Source organism: Diadema antillarum, unplaced genomic scaffold, assembly GCF_040938485.1.
Source record: "Diadema antillarum isolate AM-2024a unplaced genomic scaffold, OU_Dant_1.0 scf00000100, whole genome shotgun sequence".
Classification (NCBI taxonomy): Eukaryota; Metazoa; Echinodermata; class Echinoidea; order Diadematoida; family Diadematidae; genus Diadema; species Diadema antillarum.
Window position 1 is genome coordinate 977413 of NW_027270989.1, and position 27574 is coordinate 1004986.

At 38.3% G+C, this 27574-nt stretch overlaps 1 protein-coding gene across 1 annotated transcript; it reads right to left on the reverse strand.

The window, feature by feature from the left end:
- Nucleotides 1-5719: 5719 nt before the first annotated feature.
- On the reverse strand, nt 5720-27455 carry LOC139718827 (uncharacterized). The gene is made up of 9 exons (XM_071630291.1): nt 27368-27455; nt 25746-26376; nt 23853-23994; nt 18091-18120; nt 17494-17612; nt 13257-13327; nt 8568-8667; nt 7901-7943; nt 5720-5860 (listed from the first exon to the last, which is right to left on the reverse strand). Exons 1-9 carry the CDS (start codon nt 27453-27455, stop codon nt 5720-5722), a joined length of 1365 nt encoding a protein of 454 aa, XP_071486392.1.
- Nucleotides 27456-27574: the final 119 nt, after the last annotated feature.

Consider the following 27574-nt stretch of genomic DNA (forward strand, 5'->3'; position numbering starts at 1 on the left):
ATCTTCTGATGTTAAAGCCACCGCTTACAAAACATTGGTTCGACCAATTGTTGAGTATGCTTCCACAGTTTGGGACCCATCTACCAAGAACCTAATCCACCAAGTGGAAATGGTCCAGAGAAGAGCTGCGCGATTCACTTTAAATCGCTACCATAACACCTCGAGTGTCACCAAAATGCTACAAGAACTTAATTGGACCACTCTGGAACAGCGCAGAGAAAATATAAATGACAGGCTAATTATGATGTACAAAATACACAATAATCTCACTCCTCTTTCAGCACAGGACTATATCATCAAACAGGCTACTCAGTTAACGAGAGCCTCGCAACCTCACTCCTATCAGGTACCATATTCGAGAACTGAATCGCATCGCCATTCGTTCTTCCCAAGAACTGTAAGGAACTGGAATTCCCTGTCGTCAGAAATTGTTTCAGCGCCATCTGTGGGATCATTTCGAAACCGTCTAACGGTTGATCACAGTGGCTAGTATTTTCGTCAAATTTTCTATGTGCTTGTAAATATCTGTAAATAAATTGTATTATAATGCAAATAGCACCAGTCTGCAAGAATCTTCAGTCTATTGAAGGAGGCAGACTTAATCAGAAGAAGAAGAAGAAGACTGCGCTGTGGAATGTATCACATTCCGTTATGTATTGTAGTCCCCATTAAGTTTGCAGACTGACAGCGCGCGCACACACGCGCACACACATACACACGCACGCACGCACAAGCATACACACTCTCAAAATAACTTTTCCACGAGGTGCCCCCCCCCCCCAATGTCTTGACCCACTGTACGCCACTGATAGTAGGGCCAGCACAGCGCGCGCACACACGCGCACACACACATACACACGCACGCACGCACAAGCATACACACCCTCAAAATAACTTTTCCACGAGGTGCCCCCACCGAACTAAAACATATGTTTGAGTTCGGTGGGTGCCCCCCCCCCCCCCCCCCCCCAATGTCTTGACCCACGGTACGCCACTGATAGTAGGGCCCTCTGGTAGAGCAGTGACAACATTAAAGAGGCTATCCCGGGTAAATAAGACATAATAATAATAATGATAATACTCATCATCATCATCGTCATTATTATTAGGTATATATATATATATATATATATATATATATATATATATACACATATATATATATAGATTTATATATAGTGCGAGAGATGGTTCCCTTCCCAAACGTGCGCGGTGCCTCATTGTTGGTTGCATATATACTGAAAGAAAATTAGACTGAGGCGGACGTTGCTCTCGATCTTGAGTCTCCCTTTTATTCAGTCATATATATATATATATATATATATATGTTTATATATATATATATATATGCATATATGTATACAATTGAGAAAGACATTCAAAAATAGTTCTCCTATTGTGAAAAAAACCTTGTAAATCTGCTAACGGGAGAGAAACTATGTTACCCCTTTTCTAGTTTGTTCGTATTCAAGGCGAGAAATCACAATCAGATGAACATTTATGTTTTCTCTCTGACGCGATATACACGTATGTACATGTATTCTATATTAGTATTATGTATTATGTGTATTAGGGCGCCAGAACGGTTGTATTGCAGTCCATATCATGTGCGAAAAGGGACTGAAACGACCGCTTTTTCTTGCGAGAAAGAAAAATCTCTTCTTCGCTCGCTCGCCTCGCTCACTAGCAAACAAAGAGTTGTACATGTATCTATTTCGTCGTAACACATTCACCTTATAAAGTTTAATTGCAAAAATAGGCTTAGCGTCATTTTTAAACTTTTTTAAAAGCCATTCCATCATCACATAGAGCAAAGTAAGACATTTCCAGTGATACCTCATTAGTAACGTATTCAAAACAAAAGTCCATATCATTTATGCAAGTGGGAAAATGGACTGAAATTTCCACTTTATTATTGCGACTGAGAAAATCTCTTGCTCCACTCGTCACGCTCATCCGCAAACATAGAGTTTGTCTATTTTGCCATAACACATTCACCATATGAGGTTTGATTCCAAAACGGACTAAGCGCCATTTTATTTACTTATTTTCTTAAAAGTGAGCCCATGTAATTCCAAGTAATATTCATTAGGGTTTCATGAATTCTGTTTTGCCTCTCCAATGTCTCTGTATCTAAATCATTTTATAATGATCTATACTTCTGCACTTACAATACAATTACATTATGCACACTACAAGGCAATACAACCGCTTTCAGTCTAAGGCCATTTATATCCCAACGACACAAAAAACTTAAACGCATAAACACAGTTTTAGCTTCTGGTCCTTTTATCGTTGATACCTTTTTATTACATGACAACAGGTATTTCAACTTTTAGCAATCATACGCATATATCAATGCGACCATTCATCAACTTCTACTCTTACAAACAACATTGCATAAAAGCACAGTCCTCAACATATTTGTTATACACAGAAATACACAAGAAATTGCAATAATCTTCGCATATTAGACTTCACACATTTGCGGGTTAGCATATCGTATACGAAGTTAAAAAGGGCTAGGGCAATGTATAAGTTGAACAGACTCAGAAAAATACTGACGTGAGGAATAATGATTTCGGATGATAAAGATCACATGCTGGCTAACAGTACAGTAGTGATTGAATGACACGAAAGACAACAAAGGCAACAAAGACAATAATATCAACATTATTAAAGTATTTGGTACAATAGCTTTATCTATCATTACCTTCAGTAGTGTTATATATGCTGCTCCTCGAGAAGTTCCCGCTCTGTCGATCACGTGCCCTAAGCAAAGATAGTTCCCTATATTCGAGGTTACAGTTTGTTTATCCCAAGGTCGCCCTTCCGAAGGTTCCAAATTCTGAAAATTAGATAAGGCTCGTTATTCTGAAGGTTCGTTAATATAAAAGCGAAATATATGTAAAGATCGTTTGGACGCACATTTCTTTCATTTCGGATTAACGAATCTGCGGACAAGAATCTTCTTCTTCTTTTTTTTTTTTTTCCTTTTCGGATTATCAAACCTTCAGAATAACGAACCCTTTTTCATTTTCGAAATAACGAACCTCCGGGATAACGCCACAAATGTTTGGATCAACGAGCACAATTTTTTTGGATTAACGAGTATCAAGGAAAACAAAATTTGTGTGCTTCGGAATTACCCTTCAGAACAATGAACCTAATTTTTAAGTTCGGATTAACGGACTGAGACCAGAATAACGGACCGGGACCAGATGGACACTCGGATTAAGGGCCCAGGGGTGAAGTCGCTGGGCAGGGACTTCAAACTCGGACTCATAATAACAGGCAAACAGTTTAAACTTCACAATCCACTTAAAATCTACTGCATTCCAGAGACACATGTGCTTTACTTCCATACATTTGTTTTTTTTTTCATTTCGAATTCGACACACTCGAGTTTAATAAGACGTGAGTCTTTTTAACATATTCATTGCAAGAAATCAAGTGTCAGATGAACTCTTTATTTTGAAATCCTACGCACTGATTCTCTAAAACAGGCAGAATTGACCGAGTAGGTCCTACACAAGGCTATATTGCACACTGGCCGACAATGTTACTATTGCACTAATTTCAAATGAGTGAAGCCTACATGCAGCATATGAAAATGTGTTTTGTGTAGAAGGAAGTGTAAAGGGGTTAGCGCATGATGAGTGTGTTTTCTCATCACTGTGTGCCTTTTTTTTTTGGGGGGGGGGGGGAGAAGAGCGATGTGAACTTGCAAAATAAGGTTCAAGAGAGAACAGGCGTGAAAGCATGGGCTGGTCATCTGCTTCCATATCAATGTTACTCTGGCACGAATTGAGTGGCAATGATAAACACTCACAGCAGTACATCATTCTCATATTAAAATCGTCCCATACACTTTAAAACAAAATCACGAAGTATGCATGCAATTACACCTGCACTTCATTGCTTATGATGTGCATGCACACAAATTGGAGTATATTCAACACAGGACACTCTGCTTACGGAGTAAGCCCTAATTGGCTTATAACAACTTCGATATGTTCCAAGAGTGACCATGGTATCTGTTTCATTATTTTTTTTAAAAATTATTAGTATTACTTCATTGAAGCGAATGGCAAAACTGTTACACAGTATTTACTCAGGTATTTGGGACTGAAACCTTGGGCTGCTTTTTTTTTCTTTCAAATCATCAGAATTACAGATCTTTTTAATTTCCCCCACAAAATGGATGATCACTGTGTAACACGAGGATGAGAAAAACTCAAAGGTTCTCTACAATGTTTCATCAAAACCTACAAACAGGTATTACTAATATTTTCCTAAGTCATTCAGTGCTTGGAAATGGACAAGGCATTACAGCATTTTCAAGGAAATACTTCATACTCTGAAATCAACGAAATGCTAGCATATCCTTTCGATTTATTTTCTTCTTTGAAATAAACTAGTAAGAAAAACACTCTTTATGTAGGGATTCTTTCACTCCACGAACTTACAATTTTTGACCTACCTTTTCTTTCAATCTCTTTATACTTTCACTTAAGAAGCCCACAAATGCCTACGATGTACAAAATCAAAACAAAATAATAATGACATCATTTGCTACTTGACTGACAAATCAGTGCTGAAAAAAAATCAAGGAATTCCTTTTAAATTCCTCAAAAATTGAGAACAATTCAGTGTTTACAAAACGTTGTTTGTTCTTCCAATTTCTTCATACTTCCACTTCAGAAGCCAACAAACGTCTACGACGTACAGAATCAAGACAACTGACGTCACTAGCAACTTGACTGACAAATTAGTGCTGACAAAATCAAGGGATTCCTCTTAGAATTCATCAGAAACTGAGATTAGTTCCAATATACAACTAATGCTGTATGAAAGTTGGTTGCTGTTTTTTTCTGTGATTACATTGGGCATGCTATTGCTTACCTTGTCTTCTTGAAAAAATAACACATTAGAACTACCCGAGTTTAATTTTCACTTCTGCCAAGGAAGGAGGTTATGTTTTCACCGGTGTTTGCTTGTTTATTTGTCTGTGTGCAAAATAACTCAAAAAGTCGTGAACGGATTTGGATGAAACTTACAGGAATAGTTAAAAATGACACACACAAGAAACAGATGGTGAAATTTTGGTAGTGAGCCCGGAATTTTTGTGGATTTCATGAAGGATTTTTGATATCTTGGCAGGTAGGGTAAATGATCTTGGGAGTTCAAGCTTCGCATTTTTGAGGTTTGCATACATGCACTAAAGCGTGTGCCCTGCTCGGGCCAGGCATCCGTGCTGCTGGAAGCTGATGACGCACCAAAAGGCTTCGACTCATATTGGGAGATAGGGCGATTTTCAGCTTGCATACGAAAGAGTGGATATCACTGATCTCATTTGGAGAACAAGACCAGTGGTGGAAATTGGTTGCTTGGCAGAGGTCTGCGCTCTGAGAGTGTCTCTCTAGTTTTACCAAAATTTAAGCTGTTTGTACAAAAGTAAAAATAGCATTATATCATACCTGCTCTGTGAAAAAGGAATACATATCTTTCGCATATGATATCAAAAACCTACTGAAGCCTACACTAGGCCTTTAAAGTTATGATAGCATGACTTATATGTAATTATATATATATATATATATATTTATATATATGATATACCAAAAGGCTTCTTATCATAGTGGGAACAAGGTGATTTTCAGCATGCATTTGAATGAGTGGATATCACTGATCTCATTTGGAGAATGGGCAACCAAATTCAGACAGCATTGGGCTGCCACTGCGAGGACATGCCCAACGACTCCTCCACTTGCCGAAGCTCTGCCAGACACTCCTCGCGCCTCGCGCGGATCGTCACCAGGACGCCTTCCCGCTCACGTATGTACGCCCGGAGTCCAGTCTGCCACGGATCGCAGGAGAAAAGATGAAGGTTTGAAATTCACAGATGATTTTTTGATAAGAGAGGGAAGGACAAAGAGAGTTTGAGAGAGAAAGGGAGGGAAAAAGTAAGAAAGGTATTGTGAGGAGGGAGAGGAATAAAAGCAGTAGAAGAAGAGATAGAGGAGAGAGACAGATAGAGAAAGATGGAGAGAAAATGTGAGAGAGACCTTAGGAAAGAGGGTGCAAAAGAGGAGAAGAATGAAAGAAATAAAGAAGGAGAGATATAGAGGGGGACAGAGTGTGAGAAACAGACACAAACATAAGGCACAGAGACAAGTGAGGGAGAAGAAGAAAGAATAAAAGTTGTAAACATGACATATCTACAAGTACATACAGCATGCATTGAGATGGATCATAACTGAACACCTTCAAAATATGTATCCATAAAGCCTTCAAAACAACAATAGCGAAGCATAAAACACCACACTTCCAGTGAATAAACATTTTCATGAATGACTTTAACAAAAAAGTGTGTATGTTCACAGAGCTTCAATAACAGAGGTCCAATCTTCTTTTTGTGTGTGTGTGTGTGTGTGTGTGTGTGTGTGTGTGTGTGTGTGTGTTGTCTGCAGAGGTGATATCATTATAGAGAAACGTTTCTTGGAGGAAAGTCATGTGTCACGTGACTTAATACGGAGCGGTCATTTGTCGGTAACGTGTTCGGTAACTGTTTACAATGCACAAAATTAGTATCTCTCTTGAAGTACAAGTGAAGTCTTGGTGTATACATACCAAAGTGAGTTTTCCTCCCAGAAAACTATACAAAAGTACTACTGTATGGTTGACTATGCAGTGGCACAAACCCATTATTGCCTTTTAGAATTTTGGTGGATTAGTAACCACGTGAAAAAAACAGGAAAAACATAAATGACAGTATTTACTCTTAACCCGTTGAGGACGGTTTGATTTTGCTACAGCACACATTTCCCATAGACACTTGCCTGAGTATACTCGGGACTCGTCCTCAATGGGTTAAAAGCCACCAGGCAAATTTAATTTGAACAAAACATGTCACATAATGGGCTTTTGATTTTGTTTTTAAAAGAACATTTTTGTTGTTATTGAAGATCAGTGAGATAGCATTAATATTTCAGCAAACTTGTGACAAGTCTTCCCTGATGTCATCTCAACGACAATTTTTTGATGAAAGGAAATGTGGATGTATAAATTTCTCTTCACTAGAAATGACCAAAGATATCTTGAGAGCAGTGAAACAGCAGGCATAGACCATTACACCTTAAAAATTACGTTTTGATAAAACACATAATCAAATTCAAGCGCATACGGCAAATATTGTGGCATTCCTAGGGAAACCCTACAGTACAGTGTATGTGTTGTTATCAAAAGTTTGAAATCACTGCCCAGTATTTCTCATTTCCCTTGCACATGAAATGTATGTAATTACATACATAGTTCTGCAAATTAAACTATGTTTTCTTCATAACTCTGAGCAAAATACATCAGGGACAAGCTATTCTTACACATTCCCTAATGATGCTAACTTCATAGCTCTTAGAATCTACGGATGCACAGTGGAAAACTGGATAAGTGAGCTACAGATATACTCAAGCATGGCATTTTCTAACAGGTTTTGTGGGATACTAGTAATATACAAGTCAATGTCAATATACTAGTGTATGTTTAACATGAAATTGCAGTTATGCACATATTTCCAAGTTTCATAATCAACACAGTATGGAAATAGAATGAAATAAGAGTGAAAATACCACTCCCTAAGTGTCTCTGTTTCTTTGAGTTAGCCAGCAAGAAGAGATTTGCATTGGGTTTTTTCTGAAAACATGAAAATTCTATAAAACAAAATCATGTGCCAGTCATGTCCCAATAATACAGAAAAACCAGAATAGTGATGTTTATTGTAATAGTTCAGTTTAACAGCATAATCATCTTTATCATCATAATTATCATCGTCATCACATATATAGTTGTCTCTCTGTACACTCACTTCACAAGCTTCGAAAGTCAAGCTACTGGTACTCACCAGATCAGGTGGTTCTTCAACTTTTGGCTTGGGTCGTCTCAACCTGCAAAAATATAATATACAGTATATCTACATATCAACATGTGTGAATGTTTGTATGTGTGAATGTGTGTGTGTGTGTGTGTCTACAATGTATTAATACCACTCTACATTCATTATAAAGCTAACACTTGAAACTTAATGTGCAAATATATTTGCTTCAGGAGGTCATGGGTTCAAGTCCCACACAAGTATGTATGCCCATGATATTTTAATCATGGTTACCACTCAAACACTTGAATAATCAGTATTTTGTTTGTTTGTTTTTTACATAGATGTAAGGCAATTTGCCAACTAGTTGCAATGAAAAGAACTCCACGCAAGAATTACTTATTCAAGAATAAATGCACAGCACCCACTGGTATAAGGGATTAGACTCATCACTGGATATCAGGCTGAAGCAGTAGCTAAGTAATCTTGTGTGGAAAGGAAGCCTGTCTAGCATTCGTGAGGTCGTGGGTTCAAGTCACATTTGGGTGACTGTATACCCATGATTCTTCTTTTCTTTTTTTATCATGTGCTACTACTCAAACACTGAATAGTAAATGTTTATCTACGTTGACGTAGGGCAACATGCCAAACAGTTGCAATATAAGTGAGTCATTATCGAACAAGCTGTCAAACTTACAGCCGGCACTTGATGATCGTTTCTGAGGTGGCTTGCTTCAGCAGGTTGATTTCATGCTGGTACTGGACCACAATGTTGGCGCTCCCTTCCCGTCCAACACCTGCAAACGCAAAGCAATGCGCTGAAAGGGTTACACAGAAGGCCCGCACTCAAAGTGCTCTTCCACATCATGCTCAAGATGACTGTAATACTAACAACTAGAATAAAATCATAAGAATAGACTGTCAAAAGTCTCAGTAATTTGAAGAAAAATGTATAAAACCAGAAATACATGGAATTTTACAGTGCCACATGTTTTCATAGCTGGTGCATAACATGTATTGGTTACACAAATGCAGAAATATGAAGAGGCAATGCTCCCCCATCAAAAAAAAATATTGCTGTTTCGAGTTATATTCTCAACCAATATTTGCAAAATTGAACCACTCATAAAGAAAATGCCTCCTATAACACAAATGCACTGTATATGGTGTCCAAGGAGGGAAATCACTTGCTTTTCTCTCAAAAAGTGATACTACTTTCTCATTCTTTCACGGTGGATGTCCATCGCATATTCAATCACTCACAGAGCTGTTGTACAGGTCCCAATATGCTATTATAAAAATGTATAATAATAATATCAACGGCTATGTATACCGGGCTGTATCCACAGTAGTGCTCATACAAAGTGCTTAGAAATGAAAATGGAAACTGATAGAAACATGGAACAAAGAACAACAAACAAACAAAACAAAATGAAATAAACTACTTTGTATGCAAATTTAATAAAGAGATGTGATTTCAGTTTCATTTTAAAGTATATAATATTGTGAGTTTCCCAAGTATCTAATGGCAATTTATTCCAATTAAAGTACCATGAATAATGTCTTGGGACATTAATGTCGCAACTACAAGCCCACTCACCATAAAAGTTACATTGCTAGGTTACTACATGACTTGACTAATGTCAAATGAGGTCCACAACTTATTCTTACAGATTTCGCACACACACACACACACACACACACACACACGCACACACACAAAAGAAATTTAGTGTGAGGTGCAGACATCATCACTTCTTGCATCCTGCAAATACACTCTTTACTACAGTCATTTTATCATGAAAACATGTGAAACGTTTGAATTCCACAGCTTTCTGATTAAAGGTCCAATTCTGATAAAAAGGAAACTTCTTGAAGGTTTTGTGTGATGCATGGGCACATGTAAAGATTTCACTGATTTCATATCATTATCAGCATTAGCAGTGTTGTTGTTTGTATCACCTTTTCTAACAACTATCCCCTCATATTTACTATCACTGCTAAGACCAGGTTTCACTCACATGTTTCATTTTATTCATGCTAATAAATCTGTTACTTCAAAGGGTATTTGGAATTTGACTTTGTCTCCACATGGTAATACACTCAGCGAAAAAAGAAAGTAAACACTTTTTCAAGTTCATCTTTCTCATAGATTATTCAGATAATATTAATGTTTTATATACCATGTTAAAGGTAATCTAATTGGCTATCAACCTAGTAGGTCAATAAAAATGGAAACTTTACCCATGAGTGAGCACATTTGTTTTTCTCTTCCCAAAAGTAACTAGAAATGTCGCTATGGCGACTGGTATGCCTTGACCATAATGCATGATTCTCCTAATAGGTCTGTAGTACATGTGGACAATGTGTGATTATATTTTCACAAAATTGGCAAAATACTAAAATGATATATTTGTCACAAATGTGTTGAATGTTCACCTTCCTTGACCTAGGTTTAATTGGATGAATGGGAAAGCATGTATTTGGGGATTTTAGGACTTTTGCTTGACTTCTGACCCTTTCATAAGTTTATGCATTGAGTAATTTCCAAGGTAAGGAGAAAAAGTACAATTTCTGTATTGAATAGTAAATTGCCACCAGTTTCATCTGGCCTTTGACCCTTGACCTTTGACCCTAAAATTCATAAGAGACCTTTGACTCCTGACCTTTGACCCCATGACCCTAAAATTCCCTAGATAATCACTGCCAGTCAGTACACTGTACATGCATCATATATACTATGTTTCATGAAGATACCTTGAACCATTTCCAAGATATGGAGAAAAAAGTAAAATTCTAACATTTTTACTTGACCTTTTGACCTTTGACCTCATGACCCCAAACTTTCACCAGATAATCTTAATTGGGTAATACATGTATACACTAAGTTTCAAGAAAGTATCTTCAGGCATTGCATAGATATGGGGGAAATAGTGAAATTTTGAGCATTTGACCTTGACCTTTTGACCTTTAACCTTGAGCATGTACACCCAAAAGTTGATAGGCACAACTTTACTCCCTAATGCACATACATGCCAAGTTCCATTAGGATACCTCAAAAGGTTTTTTAGTTATGCGGTCCACAAAATTCATTACGGACGGACGGATGGACGGATGGAAGGACGGACAACCCGAAAACATAATGCCTCCAGCACCACTACATGGCGAAGGCATAAAAATTGCAAAAATGGACAAGTTGTTATTCATGCATATGTACTCTTTCATATGACAATGAGAACAAAAGACAAATTCAACACATTAAGAAATGCAAATCAATTTGCAAAAATCAACCTTTGATCTCTATGTCTCTGTAACCCTAAAATAATGATAATAATAATAATAATAGAGAAAAATGAAGAATCTTTTGTCAAATCCATATTCAAAAGACAGAAGAGAAGAAGCAATGGTAACAAAGATGGTAGACATTTGAAATGTTATTCCAAATCAAGAAAAGTTGAAATAATATTTGGTTCTTGAATTTGTCTCAGGAATTCTTAAATTACTTAATTAAAGAATAAAATAAAGAAATTCTGTCCATTTCATCACCTTTGTGCCTTACTCCCTACGTCATTTAAAGATTGAGTTGACAGGAAAATCTTATGTTCCCCTTCAGTTTCCCCACTATGTTGTTTTTTGAGAATATAACGAGAAACAAGAGAATGAAAACTTATTTCTGCTATTTCATTCATGTGTCTCATTGTGTTAAATTGGTATTCTGTTACCATTGCTTTCTTGAAGGGCATTTCCAAATTAATGTCAGTATGTCAATTTCTGCAATTTTTACTCTTGAGCCTTGGAGGACCAAAACGGATGTGTTCACTCATGCGTAAAATTTCCCTTTGTACAAACCTATCAGGTTGATAGCCAATCGAATAACCTTTTGGTATATGACAAAATGATTTTTATCAAAATCTTCTATGAAAAATATGAACTGGAAAAAGTGTTTACTTTCTCTTTTTTTGCTGAGTGTATGTGTTTAACTTTACAAAGAGTATCACAATTAATCCAAGCCTTTGGCTTTCCTTGTGAATTCCCAAACACATACCACACTGTAACATGTTTTTCTGGTTATCACTGAAGGAGACTGAGTTAGAAAAAAAAAATCAACATCTTTGGGAACACCTAGACAAAACAAGGAGCTTCAAAGCTCCTTGAAAAAAACAAAGCACTTCTCATTGGAGTAGAGAAACCATGTGTTAAAGGACAAAGTACTCAAGTGGGTCAATTAGAAACCATACAAATCTTCCTGATGCCCTCCACAACCCAACTCTTTTAAAAAACGGCAATACTTGACCTAGTTCATTTTCTTACATAAAAACTTGCATCTCCTTTCCCTCTTTCATTCTCCATGGTTAAAGCCGTACATCATGTGTTAGACACACAATACACACACACACACATGCATACATATGATGCACACACACACACACACACACACACACAAACACCACATGAAAAAACAACAACGAAAAGATGATATGCGAATAAAAGAAAGAAAGAAGAAAATCATAGTTCACAGTGAAGACATTGAACTGATAAGCACAAACAATGTCACGGTACTGCTCACATTGTCCAAATTCCCTGGCACAGAAAGGTACTGTTTACCATTGGGAGCATTGATTTTTTAAAAAACGTCTGAGGTATCACATTTGATGCATAAACCATGTGTAGGTCAGTTGTATCACAAAACATCTTACCATATAAAAACTTTGCAATAAAGTCTGAAATATATGGAGATATCACTGTTTTTCTCAATAAACCATAACTGCAGATGGTGTAGTCTACAAACATCTTTATCATAACTAGTGTTCACATTTTGTATATAACAATTCTGAACAATGATTATACTGACTCAAATTTTTACATTAGCTGTTTTTATACAACACCTATTTAGAATGTAGCTATCCGATTGGTCGATTGCCGATTGCCGTGACATTTAGTGAAAAGTTCCATCGCACGCTCTGGCTGTCAGCTGTGCAATTTTGTTTGAGCAAAAATGAATAGGGCATGGCTGACGTCACCCATTTGCATGGACTCCCATGTTAAACTGAAGATTGACTTGAAGTTTTTGTTCCATCACACGGCTCTGATGTCACAAAAAAAACAAACATTTGCCGTGCGCATGCAACAATTACAAGCGCGCTTACAAGCGCGTACTTTTGTCTTTCATTTTTGTACAACTTCGTTTCGTGTACATACGTACACAGTGATTCATCAGAGCGCTTCTATCTTTCACCTCGTGCGAAATCTTGTACCATCGAACTCGTGACCATTCACTATTTGTATACTACCCCTAAATCACATTTTAGAACTCTTTTGAAGCACTAAAACTGGGTGTATGTTTCATCTGCAAATGGTAGATAATGCCTCTAACATAAATTCCTACCTGTCAGCAGCATTTCAAGGTCTGCTAATTCCTGTTCAATTGTCTGGATCGTCCGGTTCTTGCTGTATTTGCTGTGAGAGTGTGATGTTCAAAGGGGGAATAAAAAATAAAAGTCAATTAAGGAACATATCGCATGGACGGAAATACATAATGTATGCCATCAAGGAAAGAATAAAATTTTTATTGAATGGCCACTCATCAATGCTGTGACTGAATGCTGACCAAAATGAAAGTCACAGAAGATACTGACATAATCTAATGATACCTTAGTCCACAAAAAAAAATCACATTTTTGACCATTTGCTCCTGTGCAGACTCCAACCCAAAGCATCTCTTACATAGGCGCCGGAAGTGGGGGGGCAGGGGGGGCGGCCGCCCCCCCAATCCAAAAAGTGGGGGGGCAAAACGCATTTTTGCCCCCCCAAAAAGCCCCCCCAAACCCCCCCCCCCCAAAAAAAATAATAATAATAAAAATGAATGAATAAACAAAAAAAATAAAATAAATATGTATATGAATAAAAGGGAAAAATATGGCTACAAACGGCAGCTTTTGGACTGTAAAATGTCAAAATTTTCAAGCTCGCTCGCTTCACTCGCTCGCATCCAGCAGTTGAGCCCGGTGCGCCTACCCCTTAATTTCTAAAGCGAAAAATATAGCTACGACGGCAGTTGCTGGACTCTAGAATGTCACAATTTTCAAGCTCGCTCGCTCGCATTGAATCGTTATGCCATTCTCCTAATGTTGCTGAAAGTAATTGCCAGTAGTTGCGCCCGATGCCCCCACCCCTTAATTTCCCAAGCGAAAGATAAATATAGCTACAAACGGGAGTTTGGGGACTGTAAAATGTCAAAATTTTCAAGCTCGCTCGCTTCGCTCGCTCGCATTGAATCGTTATGCCACTCTCCTAATGTTGCTGCCAGTAATTGCCAGCAGTTGCGCCCAATGCCCCCCCCCCCTTAATTTCCAAAGTGAAAGGTATAGTTACAAACGGGAGTTTTGGGACTGCAACATGTCAAAATTTTCAAGCTCGCTCGCTTCGCTCGCTCGCATTGAATCGTTATGCCACTCTCCTAACGTTGCTGCCAGTAATTGCCAGCAGTTGCGCCCGATGCCCCCCCCCCTTAATTTCCAAAGCGAAAGATATAGCTACAAACTAGAGTTTTGGGACTGTAAAATGTCAAAATTCTCAAGCTCGCTCGCTTTGCTCGCTCGCATTGAATCGTAATGCCATTCTCCTAATGTTGCTGCCAGTAATTGCCAGCAGTTGCGCCCGATGCGCCGCCCCATTAATTTCCTAAGTGAAAGATAAAATAGCCACAAACCCCGGTTTGGGAAGTGTAGAATGTCAAAATTTTCAAGCTCGCTCGCTTTGCTCGCTCGCATTGAATCGTTATGCCATTCTCCTAATGTTGCTGCCAATAATTGCCAGCAGTTGCGCCCAATGCGCCCCCATTTATTTCCAAAGCGAAATATATAGCTACAATTAAAACTCCAGTTTTGGAACTGTAGAATATCAAAATTTTCAAGCTCGCTCGCTTCGCTCGCTCGCATTTTATTGTTATGCCATTCACCTTATGTTGCTGACAGTATATAATTTGTCGATCGTTTCACACCGTCATTCCATAATCCATGTAAGGAAAACTTACAATGTTCCTCAATGACTGCGTTGTTGAATGTATCACATTTCGTAATGTATTGTAGTCCCATTATTGCTTACGCGCACACGCACAAGCATACAGACCGTCAAAATTACTTTACGGTTCCCCCATGTTTCGACCCACCGTACGCCACTTTACATATATATATATATATATATATATATATATATATATATATATATATATAGATATATATATATATATATAGAGATATATATATATATATATATATATATATATATATATATATATAATAGATGTGTGTGCGTGTGTGTGTGTGTGTGTGTGTGTGTGTATGTATGTGTATATTGTGTAACATATGCATGGTCTAATCTTGAGCCCCCTCCAATGTTTGCCCCCCCAATCCAAAACTGCTTCCGGTGCGCCTGTCTTAAACTGGAAATTCTCTCGCTTGGACCCCCCCCAGCAAACTGGAGACTCTGATTGCTTGAACATGCATACAGATTATTGTGTGCACGTTGCGCAAATCATGAGTGCAAAGTGTAACATCCCTTGGGGGGAGTCCATAGCCCGTTTAAGGGCCCTGGGGCTCGAACACCACAAAGGATTTTTGATGGTTTCTGTTGGAGTTTGATGGACCTACTGCAATCTGTGGATATTCTGATGGTCCAATAGACATCGTAAGAAACAATTCCATTAAGACCTATTGGACCAAGAGGAACCAACAGAACGAATAGAAATCAACAGGATCAACAGAAACCATTAGAACAGACTCCATCAAAATCTACTGGACCAACAGCAACCAACCGGCCCAACAGGATCCATTAGAACAGACCCTATCAAAATCTATTGGACCAACAACAACCAACCGGCCCAACAGGATCCATTAGAACAGACCCTATCAAAATCTATTGGTCCAACAGCAACCAAATGGCCCAACAGAACCCACTAGAACAGACTCCATCAAAATCTATTGGACCAACAACAACCAACCGGCCCAACAGGATCCATTAGAACAGACCCTATCAAAATCTATTGGTCCAACAGCAACCAAATGGCCCAACAGAACCCACTAGAACAGGCTCCATCAAAATCTATTGGACCAAAAGCAACCAACCATTGGACCATTAGAAACCAACAGGACTAACATATAACATTTGAATGTAAATTCCATCAAAACCCACTGGGCCATAAGAAATCAATATAGGAAACACAGACACCCTGTCAAAAAATCAGGGGGACTGAAGGGTTAAGCGGATTGAGTTCTGGCCAGGCTCCTGCAAAGTCTTTCCTTGGTCTTGCTTCGCCCACTCTTTGCTCAAGGGCATAGTGAAAGTGTCTTGTTTTGACAGGAAGAAGCCATGATTGGAATCCCGAGAGCTGGCATTCATCCATAATATTGCCCTGACCTAGTTCTCTGCATGCCACGTTAGTAAGGCATCGTAGGAGGAGTTGACCAAACAAAATAATCACTACTTCAAGGGGGAAAAAAAAGTGACCCAATTGAACAGTGACCTTCAAATATTACAGTCCTTGATTAATGTCATTCATTTGAAGATAAAGATCAGGTTTCTTGTCACGCAAAGCATCTTGACTCCAACTCAGAGCACATATGAAGAGGAATTCATATGACTGTTACGTATGGTTGCCAACTCTAACGCAATTCACCCAGCTCTAATTGTCTCCATCTGATAAACAAATCCTCATGATGAACCCAAACTATAGATGAAAAAAAAAAAATCATTCTACAAAACCCTTGGGAATTGGGACATTCAGTGTGCCCAAGTCCAAAGTTTTAAGACTTTCCCTGCATGCGCATCCACTGTTCATATGTGTTAAAACTACTCAGTCTATGTATGCATTGTGCCACTTAACATGTAAACTGTCACTGCTCCCTACTGTGGAAAGGGGACACCCCTTTTCCATACCACCCCAAGCTCCCCCCCCCCCCACTCCCTTTGCCAGTTGCTTTGCTCCTTCACAGTGTCTCACTCAAAAATCTCACTCAAGGTTGGCTGCCCTGTAAGACCATAACTGCTGATCCATGTGGGTTTTTTTTTTTAACCCGTTGAGGACGGACTGATTTTGCTTCAACACGCTTTTCCCGTAGACACTTGCCCGAGTATACTCGGGACTCGTCCTCAACGGGTTAACAATCACGTCAGAAAATGGAACCAGTGGAAATCAAACCTATTATCAACCTCTTTCCGGGCAGTGACACTTCTACCAGGCTATCCCTGGTTGCCGACAGTGACACTGCAAGCACAGGCCACCAATGCAGGCACTCCTGTCAACATTTTGGGAACCTTGCGTACCAGTTTCTCCAAAGGAATAGGTTAATGGAAGAATTGTGATTGAGATGACATCATTGTCTCACCCATGTTAAATTTGTGATTACACAAAAAAAAACTTTTTCCCCCAAATCCCCTCCCCCCCCCCCAAAAAAAAAAATCTTGAAATTTCCATAACTTTCTTATTCTCAGTCCCATAATTATGATCTAAAATACCTCTAACATTCAGTTTGCTGACTCTTTGACTCTTTTTCTTTTATTACAATCAACATGTATGAACATGCAGTGACTATTGCCTTGACCACACCTTGACCATAAGATCATACCTCTGGTCATGGAGCAGCTGTCCGTCCAGGGAGTAGATCCGCCCCCGTCTTCCTGTCCCCGGCCGACTTTTGGGGCGGACGGCTGATTCTCCCTTCATGTGGGCAGGGAGGTTCTTTTCCTGCAACATGATGGGGATGACGATGATAACATTACAGAATTATAGTCCCACTACATACCAATACAACGTGTACCACCACAACCACTACCACCATTACTTCTATACTACCACAACTATTATCAATGTTAGCAGTAGTGAAAATAGTAGGATAAAAATAATGGTAATACTTGCAGCAGCATTCTGATTATTAACAATGACTCAAATGGAAAGAAGAAACAGAGATTAAATGCTGGGAGTTGATGTTGTAATTGTTACACTATATTAAGATAGAAAACTTTTGTGTAGCTCTCTGTACTCAATCAAAGGTACTGAAACTTCACTGATGTATACTTCTACTGCTTGTGCATTCACTGAATCCCCATATATATTTCACTTGTATAAATTTCCCTTTATTATTCCAGACTGAGAAGAATATCTTGTGAAGAGAATATGATTCATACTATAAGAGTGTTCTCACTCACAGGCTCAGTAAACTTACCACATTATAGTGAAACAGTTTTCTTGGGTCCTGACAAAAGGAAAGCAAAACAAAATTTCAAGATATAACTCAATGTAAATTTCTGCTCAAATCTTTACACAAAAGTGAATATTTTGGCTCAGGGCACTAGGAACAATTGTCAATATTAGCTCTGCCAAGGAGGTTATGTTTTTGCTGACATTTCTTTGTTTCTGTTTTATTGACTGTTTGTCTGTTTGCAAAATAACTCAAAAGGTTTTGAACAGATTTGGATGAAACTTACAGGAAAAGTTAATAATGACACAAAGAACAGATGATGAAATTTTGGTAGTGATACCAGTACTTGTCGGGATCAAGAATACTTTAAAAAACGAGTGCATTTTCTTAAAGACTTTATGGCCAACAAATGAGGAGTTCAAGCTGTGCATATGTTCACTGAGCTTGCCCTCAGACACAGCAGGAAACTGATAATATACGTATAATATATTTGATAATAGATATGGGCAATTCCACGGTAACTAGGACACAGGTGCCAAAAATTCAAAATGATATTTGTTTCAAACACCATACATTTTCAGACAGTACTTGAGTTGAAGTTTTAAGAATCATTATGTTTTTCAATAAAAGCGGCCATTTTGATTTTCAAAATGGCTGCCAAAATATGCCTATAAGTCAATGGTAAGAAAGAGTGTATTGTCGCATAACTTACTGTCTGTATATCCACTTTATTAGTACACTAAACAACAATCTTTCATATGTATGCAGTTACCAGAGAAGTCTTTTACCACACGATAGAAAAAAAAGCTGGTAGCTTTAAACAATTTGATAAAAACTGTTAATTACTTTGATAATGATGGACGTAACGTCAGTTACCAAAAACAAGGAATTTTTAAGTTCATTCATCAAAGGAAGTGAGCTGTATGATGTAACTTGGGATTTCTAATGTATGCCCATATGCCTTTATGTTAATACCAGAAATAAGGATACTTGGCATACTGGAGAGTCAAAATGAACACTACAAAATGTGTAACGTCAGTTACCGAAACGTCACACACGAGTATGTAACGTCAGTTACCATGACAGTAATTATAACTGAGGCAAATTTTTTGACTTTTGGCCATTTCAATACATCTGGGAAGTCAACTTACAACAAAGAGCAGGAATCCCTTTCATAGGAAATGATGTCATTACCATGGTATGTCCATGGAAATTTTTTTTTTTTTTTAAATTTCTAAATTCATTTATTCATTCATTTACCATGATTATCTTTTTTTTTTGGGGGGGGGGGCTTGAGCTTTCGATTTTTGATTCAGCACAAGTTTAAGGTTAAATCATCTGGAAGTTTAGTTTGCCACATGCAGTATACGCACTCAAATTAGTACATTCCCAGTCCTATGGGATGATAAAGCTACCAAAGTTTGTAGGCCTAATCAGTGACATGATTCCCTGTTAACCACATTTTCTACAAAAAAAAAAAACCCCAAACTTCTGCACAGCTGTATAGCAACAGTTTAACAATCTCCATCAATTTTTGCTTTTGCTGGCATTTTTCTTTTTTTTTCAGGAAGCTTAGTCAAGTTATTACCTCAAGGCAAATGCACAAACAGATATTTCTTCTCTTGCACTTAAATGTGTGGTGTAGTTAACATGGCTCATCTTGTATTATGGTACATAAGGCATGTACTCATTATTGTTTGAAACTTAACACTGATGTTGCTCAAAGTGAGAGAGGATTCTATAGGGTTTAAAAAATATTGTTCATACAGTGTGTATTTGTTGATTACTTTATTCTATTCATGCAGGGACATTTTGTAATACAACACATGATAATTATGAACAGGAAGAGTCTTTTATATCGATTTTAGTATTCTTTCGTTGCAAAGTCCGATTTCTTGGTATCTGGAATTTATTTGCAAGCCGTGATATATCAGTGAAAAGGAAAAGAAAAACAGTTAAATTACTTCAAGCTAGGAATAAAACAATAATGCTCTTTTGACCAAAAAAGCATTTATTTTTCTTCTTCACAGAGAAATATTAAAAGTGCGACACTTTTCATTTAAATCAATTGATGATGGAGATCATCAGGAGTAAAATAAAGAAAAGAAGGAGAAATATATCACAATAGATTTCATACATATTTATGCATATTTATGAGTTGATACATGTTTTTTTCCCCATGACCTGGAAGATAATTTGATATTTTTTTTCAAGCACAAAAATATCCATGTTTTGTGTAGTACTACAAGGTATTATGGGTGGAGCACTCTATGTACAATTTGTAGATAAAAACTTTCCTGTTCATTAAAAAAACAAACAAACAAACAAAAAAGCCCTTAGCCACGTCAATATATTTATACTTGGAACTGCTTAATCTATTAATGGCTCTGTGTAATCATAAATGTTGAATGAAAATTAAATCTTCAGACAAATGTCAAGAAATATCCTCTTGTGCATTTACATTATTTTTGCCCAACTGTGCTATGGCATGGGGGGGGGGGGGGGGGTGCCCCCTATAAGGGCCCACCCAATATTATTTGTGTCTTTAGATTTTGTTTTAATTTGTTGCTGTAGTTGCCTGGGATTGTCACTGGTACATTGCAGCAGTATAATAACCTGTTAAATAAATTAGTTCTCTGTAAACCCCACAGCAAAGTATGTGTAACGTCAGTTACGTAACGTCAGTTACTGACATGTTTACCTTTAAGTTTTCATAGAACACAAAGAAAATGGACTACTGTTTCATTTCATTGTGTATTTATGACTGATAAACCAAGGTATGACTCCATATCAACCAAATCATTCTGAATGGTCAGAATTATGAAATATCACATAGCTATTCCCAATCATGATTTTGCATGTGTAAACCCTATGGCAAATGTAAGCGTAACGTCAGTTACGTAACGTCAGTTACCGGTATGCCTTCACTGAAATTGGCGTGGTGCTAAAAGGAAATATCTAAAGTGCACATTATTTTGCACACCTGTTCCTAAGAACCTAGGTGTATTGCCATATTAAACACATAAAGGCTAAAAGTCAGGGACATGAGATATTTCCATTTTCATCTACACCATAATTTCCCATGTCCTTTTTCCGTAACGTCAGTTACCGACACATTTTCACTTGCTATGTGATAGTAAATGCAGTTTGAGAGAAAAACTTTCCACCTATTTCTTCATTCTCATGAACTTATTCATCAATGCTAATTGCAAGCCCAAGGTGCTTTCATTCACAAAACTACAAGGTAAACAATCTCATGAAAATCCTTACGTGTAACGTCAGTTACCGTGGAATTGCCCATATATATCTGTATAATTCTCTATTACTGGGGAAAATTGGGCTGTATTTTCAGCATACATGTATAATGGGAGGAAATGAGTTGCTTGGCAGAGGTCTGCACTCTCAAAGTGCTTTTCTAGTTTTCTATAAGATTTTTACAAGCAAAGACATTCCCACTTCTTGACAACTGAAAATACTAGCATGTATACTACTTTCCAAGTTCTCACATCAGAGTCTTTCATTGTACTCTCACTGTTATTCCCTTCTCATATGTGGGACAAATATGATTATCATAGCTGGCAAAGATCTGGATACTTGAAAAAGGTACCATCCCATCTCAACATGAAAAGTCTGCAAAGGAAAAATGCCACAATCAGCCCCGGCGATATGGTGCAATTAACTCACTGATAAAAGGCCAAAGCTTTTGAATTTGTAACGGTCATCGAGCACTGTGCGGATGGAAGGACAAAAAAATCTTGAAAGTTCACCTCCTCGTATCTCCCTTATTTTATCACCTAATCCCTTGAAACTTCACATATGGATATATCATCCTTCATATGATTTTTGGGGCGAAAGTGCTGATGTATCTTTTGAGATACGTGTGTTTTTCTGTTTGAGTCGACCGTGGGAAAGGCTTACGATTTTTTCTGGACATAAGTCTGCGCCTGCATGAATATGCATTGATTAACATATTGCTAGTCTGTATACACCAGACTCACTACCTGCGAAGTTTCGTGTTGAAGCAATTAGTAGTAAGGTGAAAAAAAAGAGCAAACAGACAACCAAATTTAAGAGAAAATACTGGACATGCACAACTAGATCATCCTCCTGCGCATGCGTTCTCTACTGGTCAGTGCACGCTTAGCCAATCAGCGGTGTCAGGTTCGGTGCAATGCGACAGGTTTCGGTTTTTCAGTCCACAGAGTGGTGAGCGGGCAAGAGAGGAACCCTGCAATATGCTTCAACTGTTTCATGCAGCACGAAAACCAATACATCAGACTGCGTACTGCTTACGCTATGGATTTTATGTGGGTCACAAGTGACAGTGATCTCGATTTTTTCTGGACATATCCGTGCGCCAAATGATACAGAAAAGATATTTGGAACACAGCATGGATATACTACCATAAGTCATATACATTGTACCGAATTTTCATTCTGAAGCAATGAAGGAAAATGTGAAAAAATAACACTTGTTTTGAGACCTAATTTTCTGTTTTGGAGGCTAAGTTTCGACATTCTTTTCACAGGTTTATCCTCAATAAAACCCAACATAACTAACATTGCGAGTTAAAAAATAGTTTCTTCTTCAATTTGCTACATAGATTTAATCATTTGATGGCTTCTGAGGTGAGATATTGCGATTGTCCTGCAACACTTCCCCAGCGGTTTTGCATACACTAGCTGTCTACTTTATGCAAATGAGGCTTCGAGGTGTAATGCTTTCAGTGAGTTAATTGCACTGTATCGCCGTGCCAGGCGGTATGGGAAAACATGGGTTGTCCTCTTGAATTGATCTTCATTTGCTGGTACGTGCACGCATACATTTGAAAACCTTGAAAAGCACCCATCAGCAAATACATTCATTTGAGGATTCGCTCATCAGTAATGGTCAATTCTAGTCAAGATTCTTTTGCTGTGTGCACTTGAATACAAGGTGCATAGAAATCAGTGATGAAGCTGTATATGGGGATACAAAACGTACAATTTGTACGGGGATTCTCAAATTTATCCAAGGCTGGGCCAGCCTTCCCACTCGATGGTTTCCTCACGCTACGGGGGGGCTTTTTTTCAGACTTTTTTTTCTGACAAACTGTTATGAGCTACCAAAATCTAGCTTGCATCTGATTGGCTGAGATCAAATTTGTGGACAAAATGCTTCATGAAATGCCCCCAGGTCTGGGACAGTTGCATACATGGTACAGTATTCAATTGAACACTGACAGAGTTGTGATCTAATTTACTGCCCTGTAAATATGTGAAAAGACAAGAGTTTCATGCTAAACGACAAATCTAACGGATATGAAATGATCATTACTGTAAAGCATCTAGAAAGAGTAATATTCTCAAGTGCTGAATTTACACTTTTCTTGCAGAAAACAACTTTGTACTCTGGTATTCATTGGTAGATTACCAAGTTTAAGGCAATGGCTGAGCGTCATTCATATACTGTATGTTTCACTTGGCATTGGTATAGAATGCAATGCTTTGATAATTAAATATGGTGATACCTTCAAGTGACCACAACTTATCAAATACATTTAGTGTTTGTACAAGATGAAATATCTTTCTTGCACTGTACCATGACTAAGTGATCTGCAGGATTCTTTGTACTGTCATTACACAAATGCATCAAAATATTAATGGCATTGCCTTTAATCTTTTGAAGACCGGTTCCAAGTTCTACACTCGGGCAGATCATGTCAGGGAGAAATGCGTCCTATATGGGTAGAACTGGTTGTCAATGATGATGACCTGTGGTGAATCGACAATGCGTTAACACTTACAAATGGCTTTGGTGCTGGTGGGGCAGGCTTGTGGGGTAGCAGATCATCAGATGCCTGGGGCGGGGGCACAACGGGAAGACACTCAGTCTGGCTCCGCAGAGATGGGAGGAACACCAGACAGCTCTCTGGATCAACCCCAATCCTAGGTTACAGGAACACAGTATAAGTTTACAACCATCAACAGGTACTTGTGTGTGTGTGTGTGTGTGTGTGTGTGTGTGTGTGTTCATATTAGTTAGATTAACACAGAGCTACCCTAACTTTAAATGGGACTTCTAGTTTAATAGCCAACTCTGATTATAGTACCCACCAAAGAGTCTGTAACCTGAGTTAGGGATTTGTCTGAACAGAACCCAAAGTTGGATAAAGATAAGTTAGCATGACATTCCGAACTGCAAGAAACCGTTTTTTAGTCGGATGGGTACAAATTGATGGTGAGAGCACCCCCTGCACAGTGTCAAATCTGTAGCAGGCCCATGTGACTGGCTGTCAACAAGTCATGGCTAGCCTTGGCCCATCTGAGCTCCTCATTACTACCGGCATTACAAAAAAATTGGTATGCATGAAATTGCAGCCGGGTAATTCCGTGAAGTTGGGGCACAAAGTGTTACATTTTAGCATAACTCAATACTAATTATGCTATACATATATTGTTTATAGGCTTTACATTTGTATTGAGACCATACATTTTCCTGGAAATTTTGTGCCATTCAGACTCAATTTTGATGAAGTTATCTTTAAAAAATGTAACAGTGTCCTGTAGCATTGTGACGTGTCCATGTAGCATCTTAATAGTTAAAATCTGGTCCTAAAAGACAAATTGATGCAATTATCTTGATCAAAATTTGATATAATATGCATAATTACTAGATTAGTCAGATAGCTAAATATCTTAAACTTTCCTTTCCACAGTTTTACTTTTACAAGAAAATTACACAATGTGTCACTATGCTATGCGGTGTCCAACAAATGTAACAAAAAAGGACACCGCGTAGCATCGTGATACATTTTGTAATTTTCTTTTAAAATTAAAACTGTGTACAGGAAATTTGAGAAATTTAGCTATCTGACTAATCTAGTAAATATGCATATTGCATCAAATTTTGGTCAAGCTAATTGCCATAATTTGTCTCTTAGGACCAAATTTTAAAATATCACGATACTACATGGACACGTCCCGATGCTACAGGACACCGTTACATATTGTTTAATAACTTCATCAAAATTGAGTCTGAATGCCACAAAATTTCCAGGAAAATGTGTGGCCTCAATGCAAATGTAAAGCCTACAAACAATAAATGTATTGTAGCATCGTTAATATTGAGTTATGCTGAAATATATTTTTCAAATATCACGATGCTACATGACACTGCCCCAACTTCATGGAATTACCCAGCCATAGCATGGGGTGCACTGAACTTCTCTATTTTATCATTGAGGTAGTTGTTATACCTCTAAGTCCTATCATCAGAGATAATCACTGTGTGAAAGTAACATGTAGTTGGGACTAATCTGCTCATCATTTTTTGAGCATTTCATGATGTATTTTCAAACAGCACAACTACAAATATCGGTAATAGATTTCAGCAATATTTTTGTGGAATTTCACGATCAGCTATCGTCACATTGTGCGCTAGTCAAGAAGAAAAATTAACAAGTTTTTATTAATATTATTTCATGTAACATTTCATGTTACATTGTTTATTCATATAATAAAGAATGTTGAACAACAACTTGTGCAATGTATTGGCATCGACAACACATTTTGTGGTAAATTTCAAGATAACCTGAGTTCAATGAATCAATCCCTCTGGTATATCTACTGTTTGTTTGTTTGTTTTTTCCTAGATCTACCTAGAGCTGACAACAAAAACTTGAATACACTATCCTTACCAATCAGCTGGGATGCCGGGTGTTAACCATGAAGCCAATGCTGCTATACCTTTGGGGAGGGCAGATTCAGGGGCTGCTTGCCCCCCTCCCTGGTCCTCTTGTAACATTTGGAATGTGTCACTCTCCCCAGTCTTCAGATGATGCTCGTGCTTACCAGACCACGGTCGAGCAGACCGCTGATCTCCGCCGCTGCCCTGACTCTGCCTGGAATGCACCTGTTTAGTCACAGTTGCACGATCTACTTGTGGCTGTGTGTCCTCAAACTCTAAGAATTGTTTCGTCACATGAGTCCTTTTGGGTTTTTCACTACCAGCTACAGCACGTTTATGTCTGCTAGTAGTAGAGTGATGTATCTTCTCTCCTGGCAGCACTGCGGACAGGGGTCGCCTCTCTGTGGCCCCGGGGGTTGCTGATCTACCATCGTGAGATGCTTTGCTCTGCTTCGTCGTGGGAGCCTTGGCGCTAAATGCTCTGCGTCTCACGCTTGGGCTGGCAGAGTGCGCAGTCCGGCTTTTCCCCCTCGCTGGGGGCTGCGGTTCAAATAGGAGTTGTGCTGTTCTGAGTTGGTCGCACCTCGACAGGTGAGGGTGATGTCCGGCGGCTGCCATTCCAGACGGTGGCTTTGTAGACCCTGTAGTGGATAGATCAGGATACAATGGGGCCTATGCAACATATACATAATAATTGTACACAGGTGAGGAATGAATGACTTAACACCTCATTCATATTGAATATCAAAGATAGACAAAAACCATTGTGCATGCCAATCTCATAATGATTTGAAAGTGACTGCAATATAAAGTGCAAGAGAGTCATGATTGCGATGGTTTCTCACCCCAAGGAAGGGTTAATTAAGGGGATGATCTTGCAAAGCTTTAGAGCCTCATGATCAGGCAGCTTCATCAGCACATTTACCTGCTAATCTTGTCAGCTTACATTCTAATTAGTGTTATGGTAAGAAGATTTAACTTTGTAAGTTAAGATTTTGATTTGATTTAATTTGATTTAATCTTATCGACTCTTAAACCCTTTCGGATAAGGACTAGCCAAGCGAGTATTGGTAGGTCCTTACGTCCACATGCCTTAGATCTAGTTAAAAATCGAAATAACACGCGCCTTAAAAATCAAAATAACAACAACTACATCCTATATATAATAGTCGAAAGAAATAAAAATATGATAATGTACACATAAACACAACATAAATTTTAGTTCTAACGTTAAACTTAAAATTTACTTCTAGACACTATTCGTTAGACTGAATGAATGCGATGTGGTCACACTATCAGTGTATCATTACCAAATAGGCGAGTAATCTTTGGGTGAATCATATGTAGGGACCTAGCTAGGTCTAAATCATCTAACGTTAGGCCTACGTGTGAAATCCCCGCCACTACTACGTTTAGTCATTTGTAGCCTCAGACTCATGCATACACATAGGGTTCGAATAGTGATAGTACTAACGTGGTATTAAATATGTGGGGCTGGTCTAGGTATCATCAGATCAACTAGCATCAGTTCACGAGGTAAGCGGACGTACGTTCGCAATATTTCTGATTATGGCATGACATGAAAAATATTTCTAATACATAAAGAGGTTATCACTGCAAAGGAAAACGTACGTTGCGATCGGCTACTATCCTGAATACTGTTTGATCTCGATGTCTCCGCCGCCGGAGCATCGGTCGTTGCTGAGGACGCTGTCTCCATAGTGCATATACCATGCATGCTCTAGTATATATGCGGTCAATGTGTGTGGTTGTATATGTCGGCAGCGTGAAAGTGTGTGCTGCTAGTATGTAGAAGTAGAGGCGTAGATTGAGGCGGCC

Excerpts from the sequence above, each read along its gene's own strand:
- LOC139718827 (XM_071630291.1), bottom strand. The coding sequence starts at position 27,455 with ATGGAGACAGCGTCCTCAGCAACGACCGATGCTCCGGCGGCGGAGACA. Across the intron at positions 18,121-23,852 it reads CACCAGCACCAAAGCCATTT|GACCCAAGAAAACTGTTTCA; the intron begins GTAAGTGTTAAC and ends TCCTTTTGTCAG. Across the intron at positions 13,328-17,493 it reads CAGCTGCTCCATGACCAGAG|CAAATACAGCAAGAACCGGA; the intron begins GTATGATCTTAT and ends ACACTCTCACAG.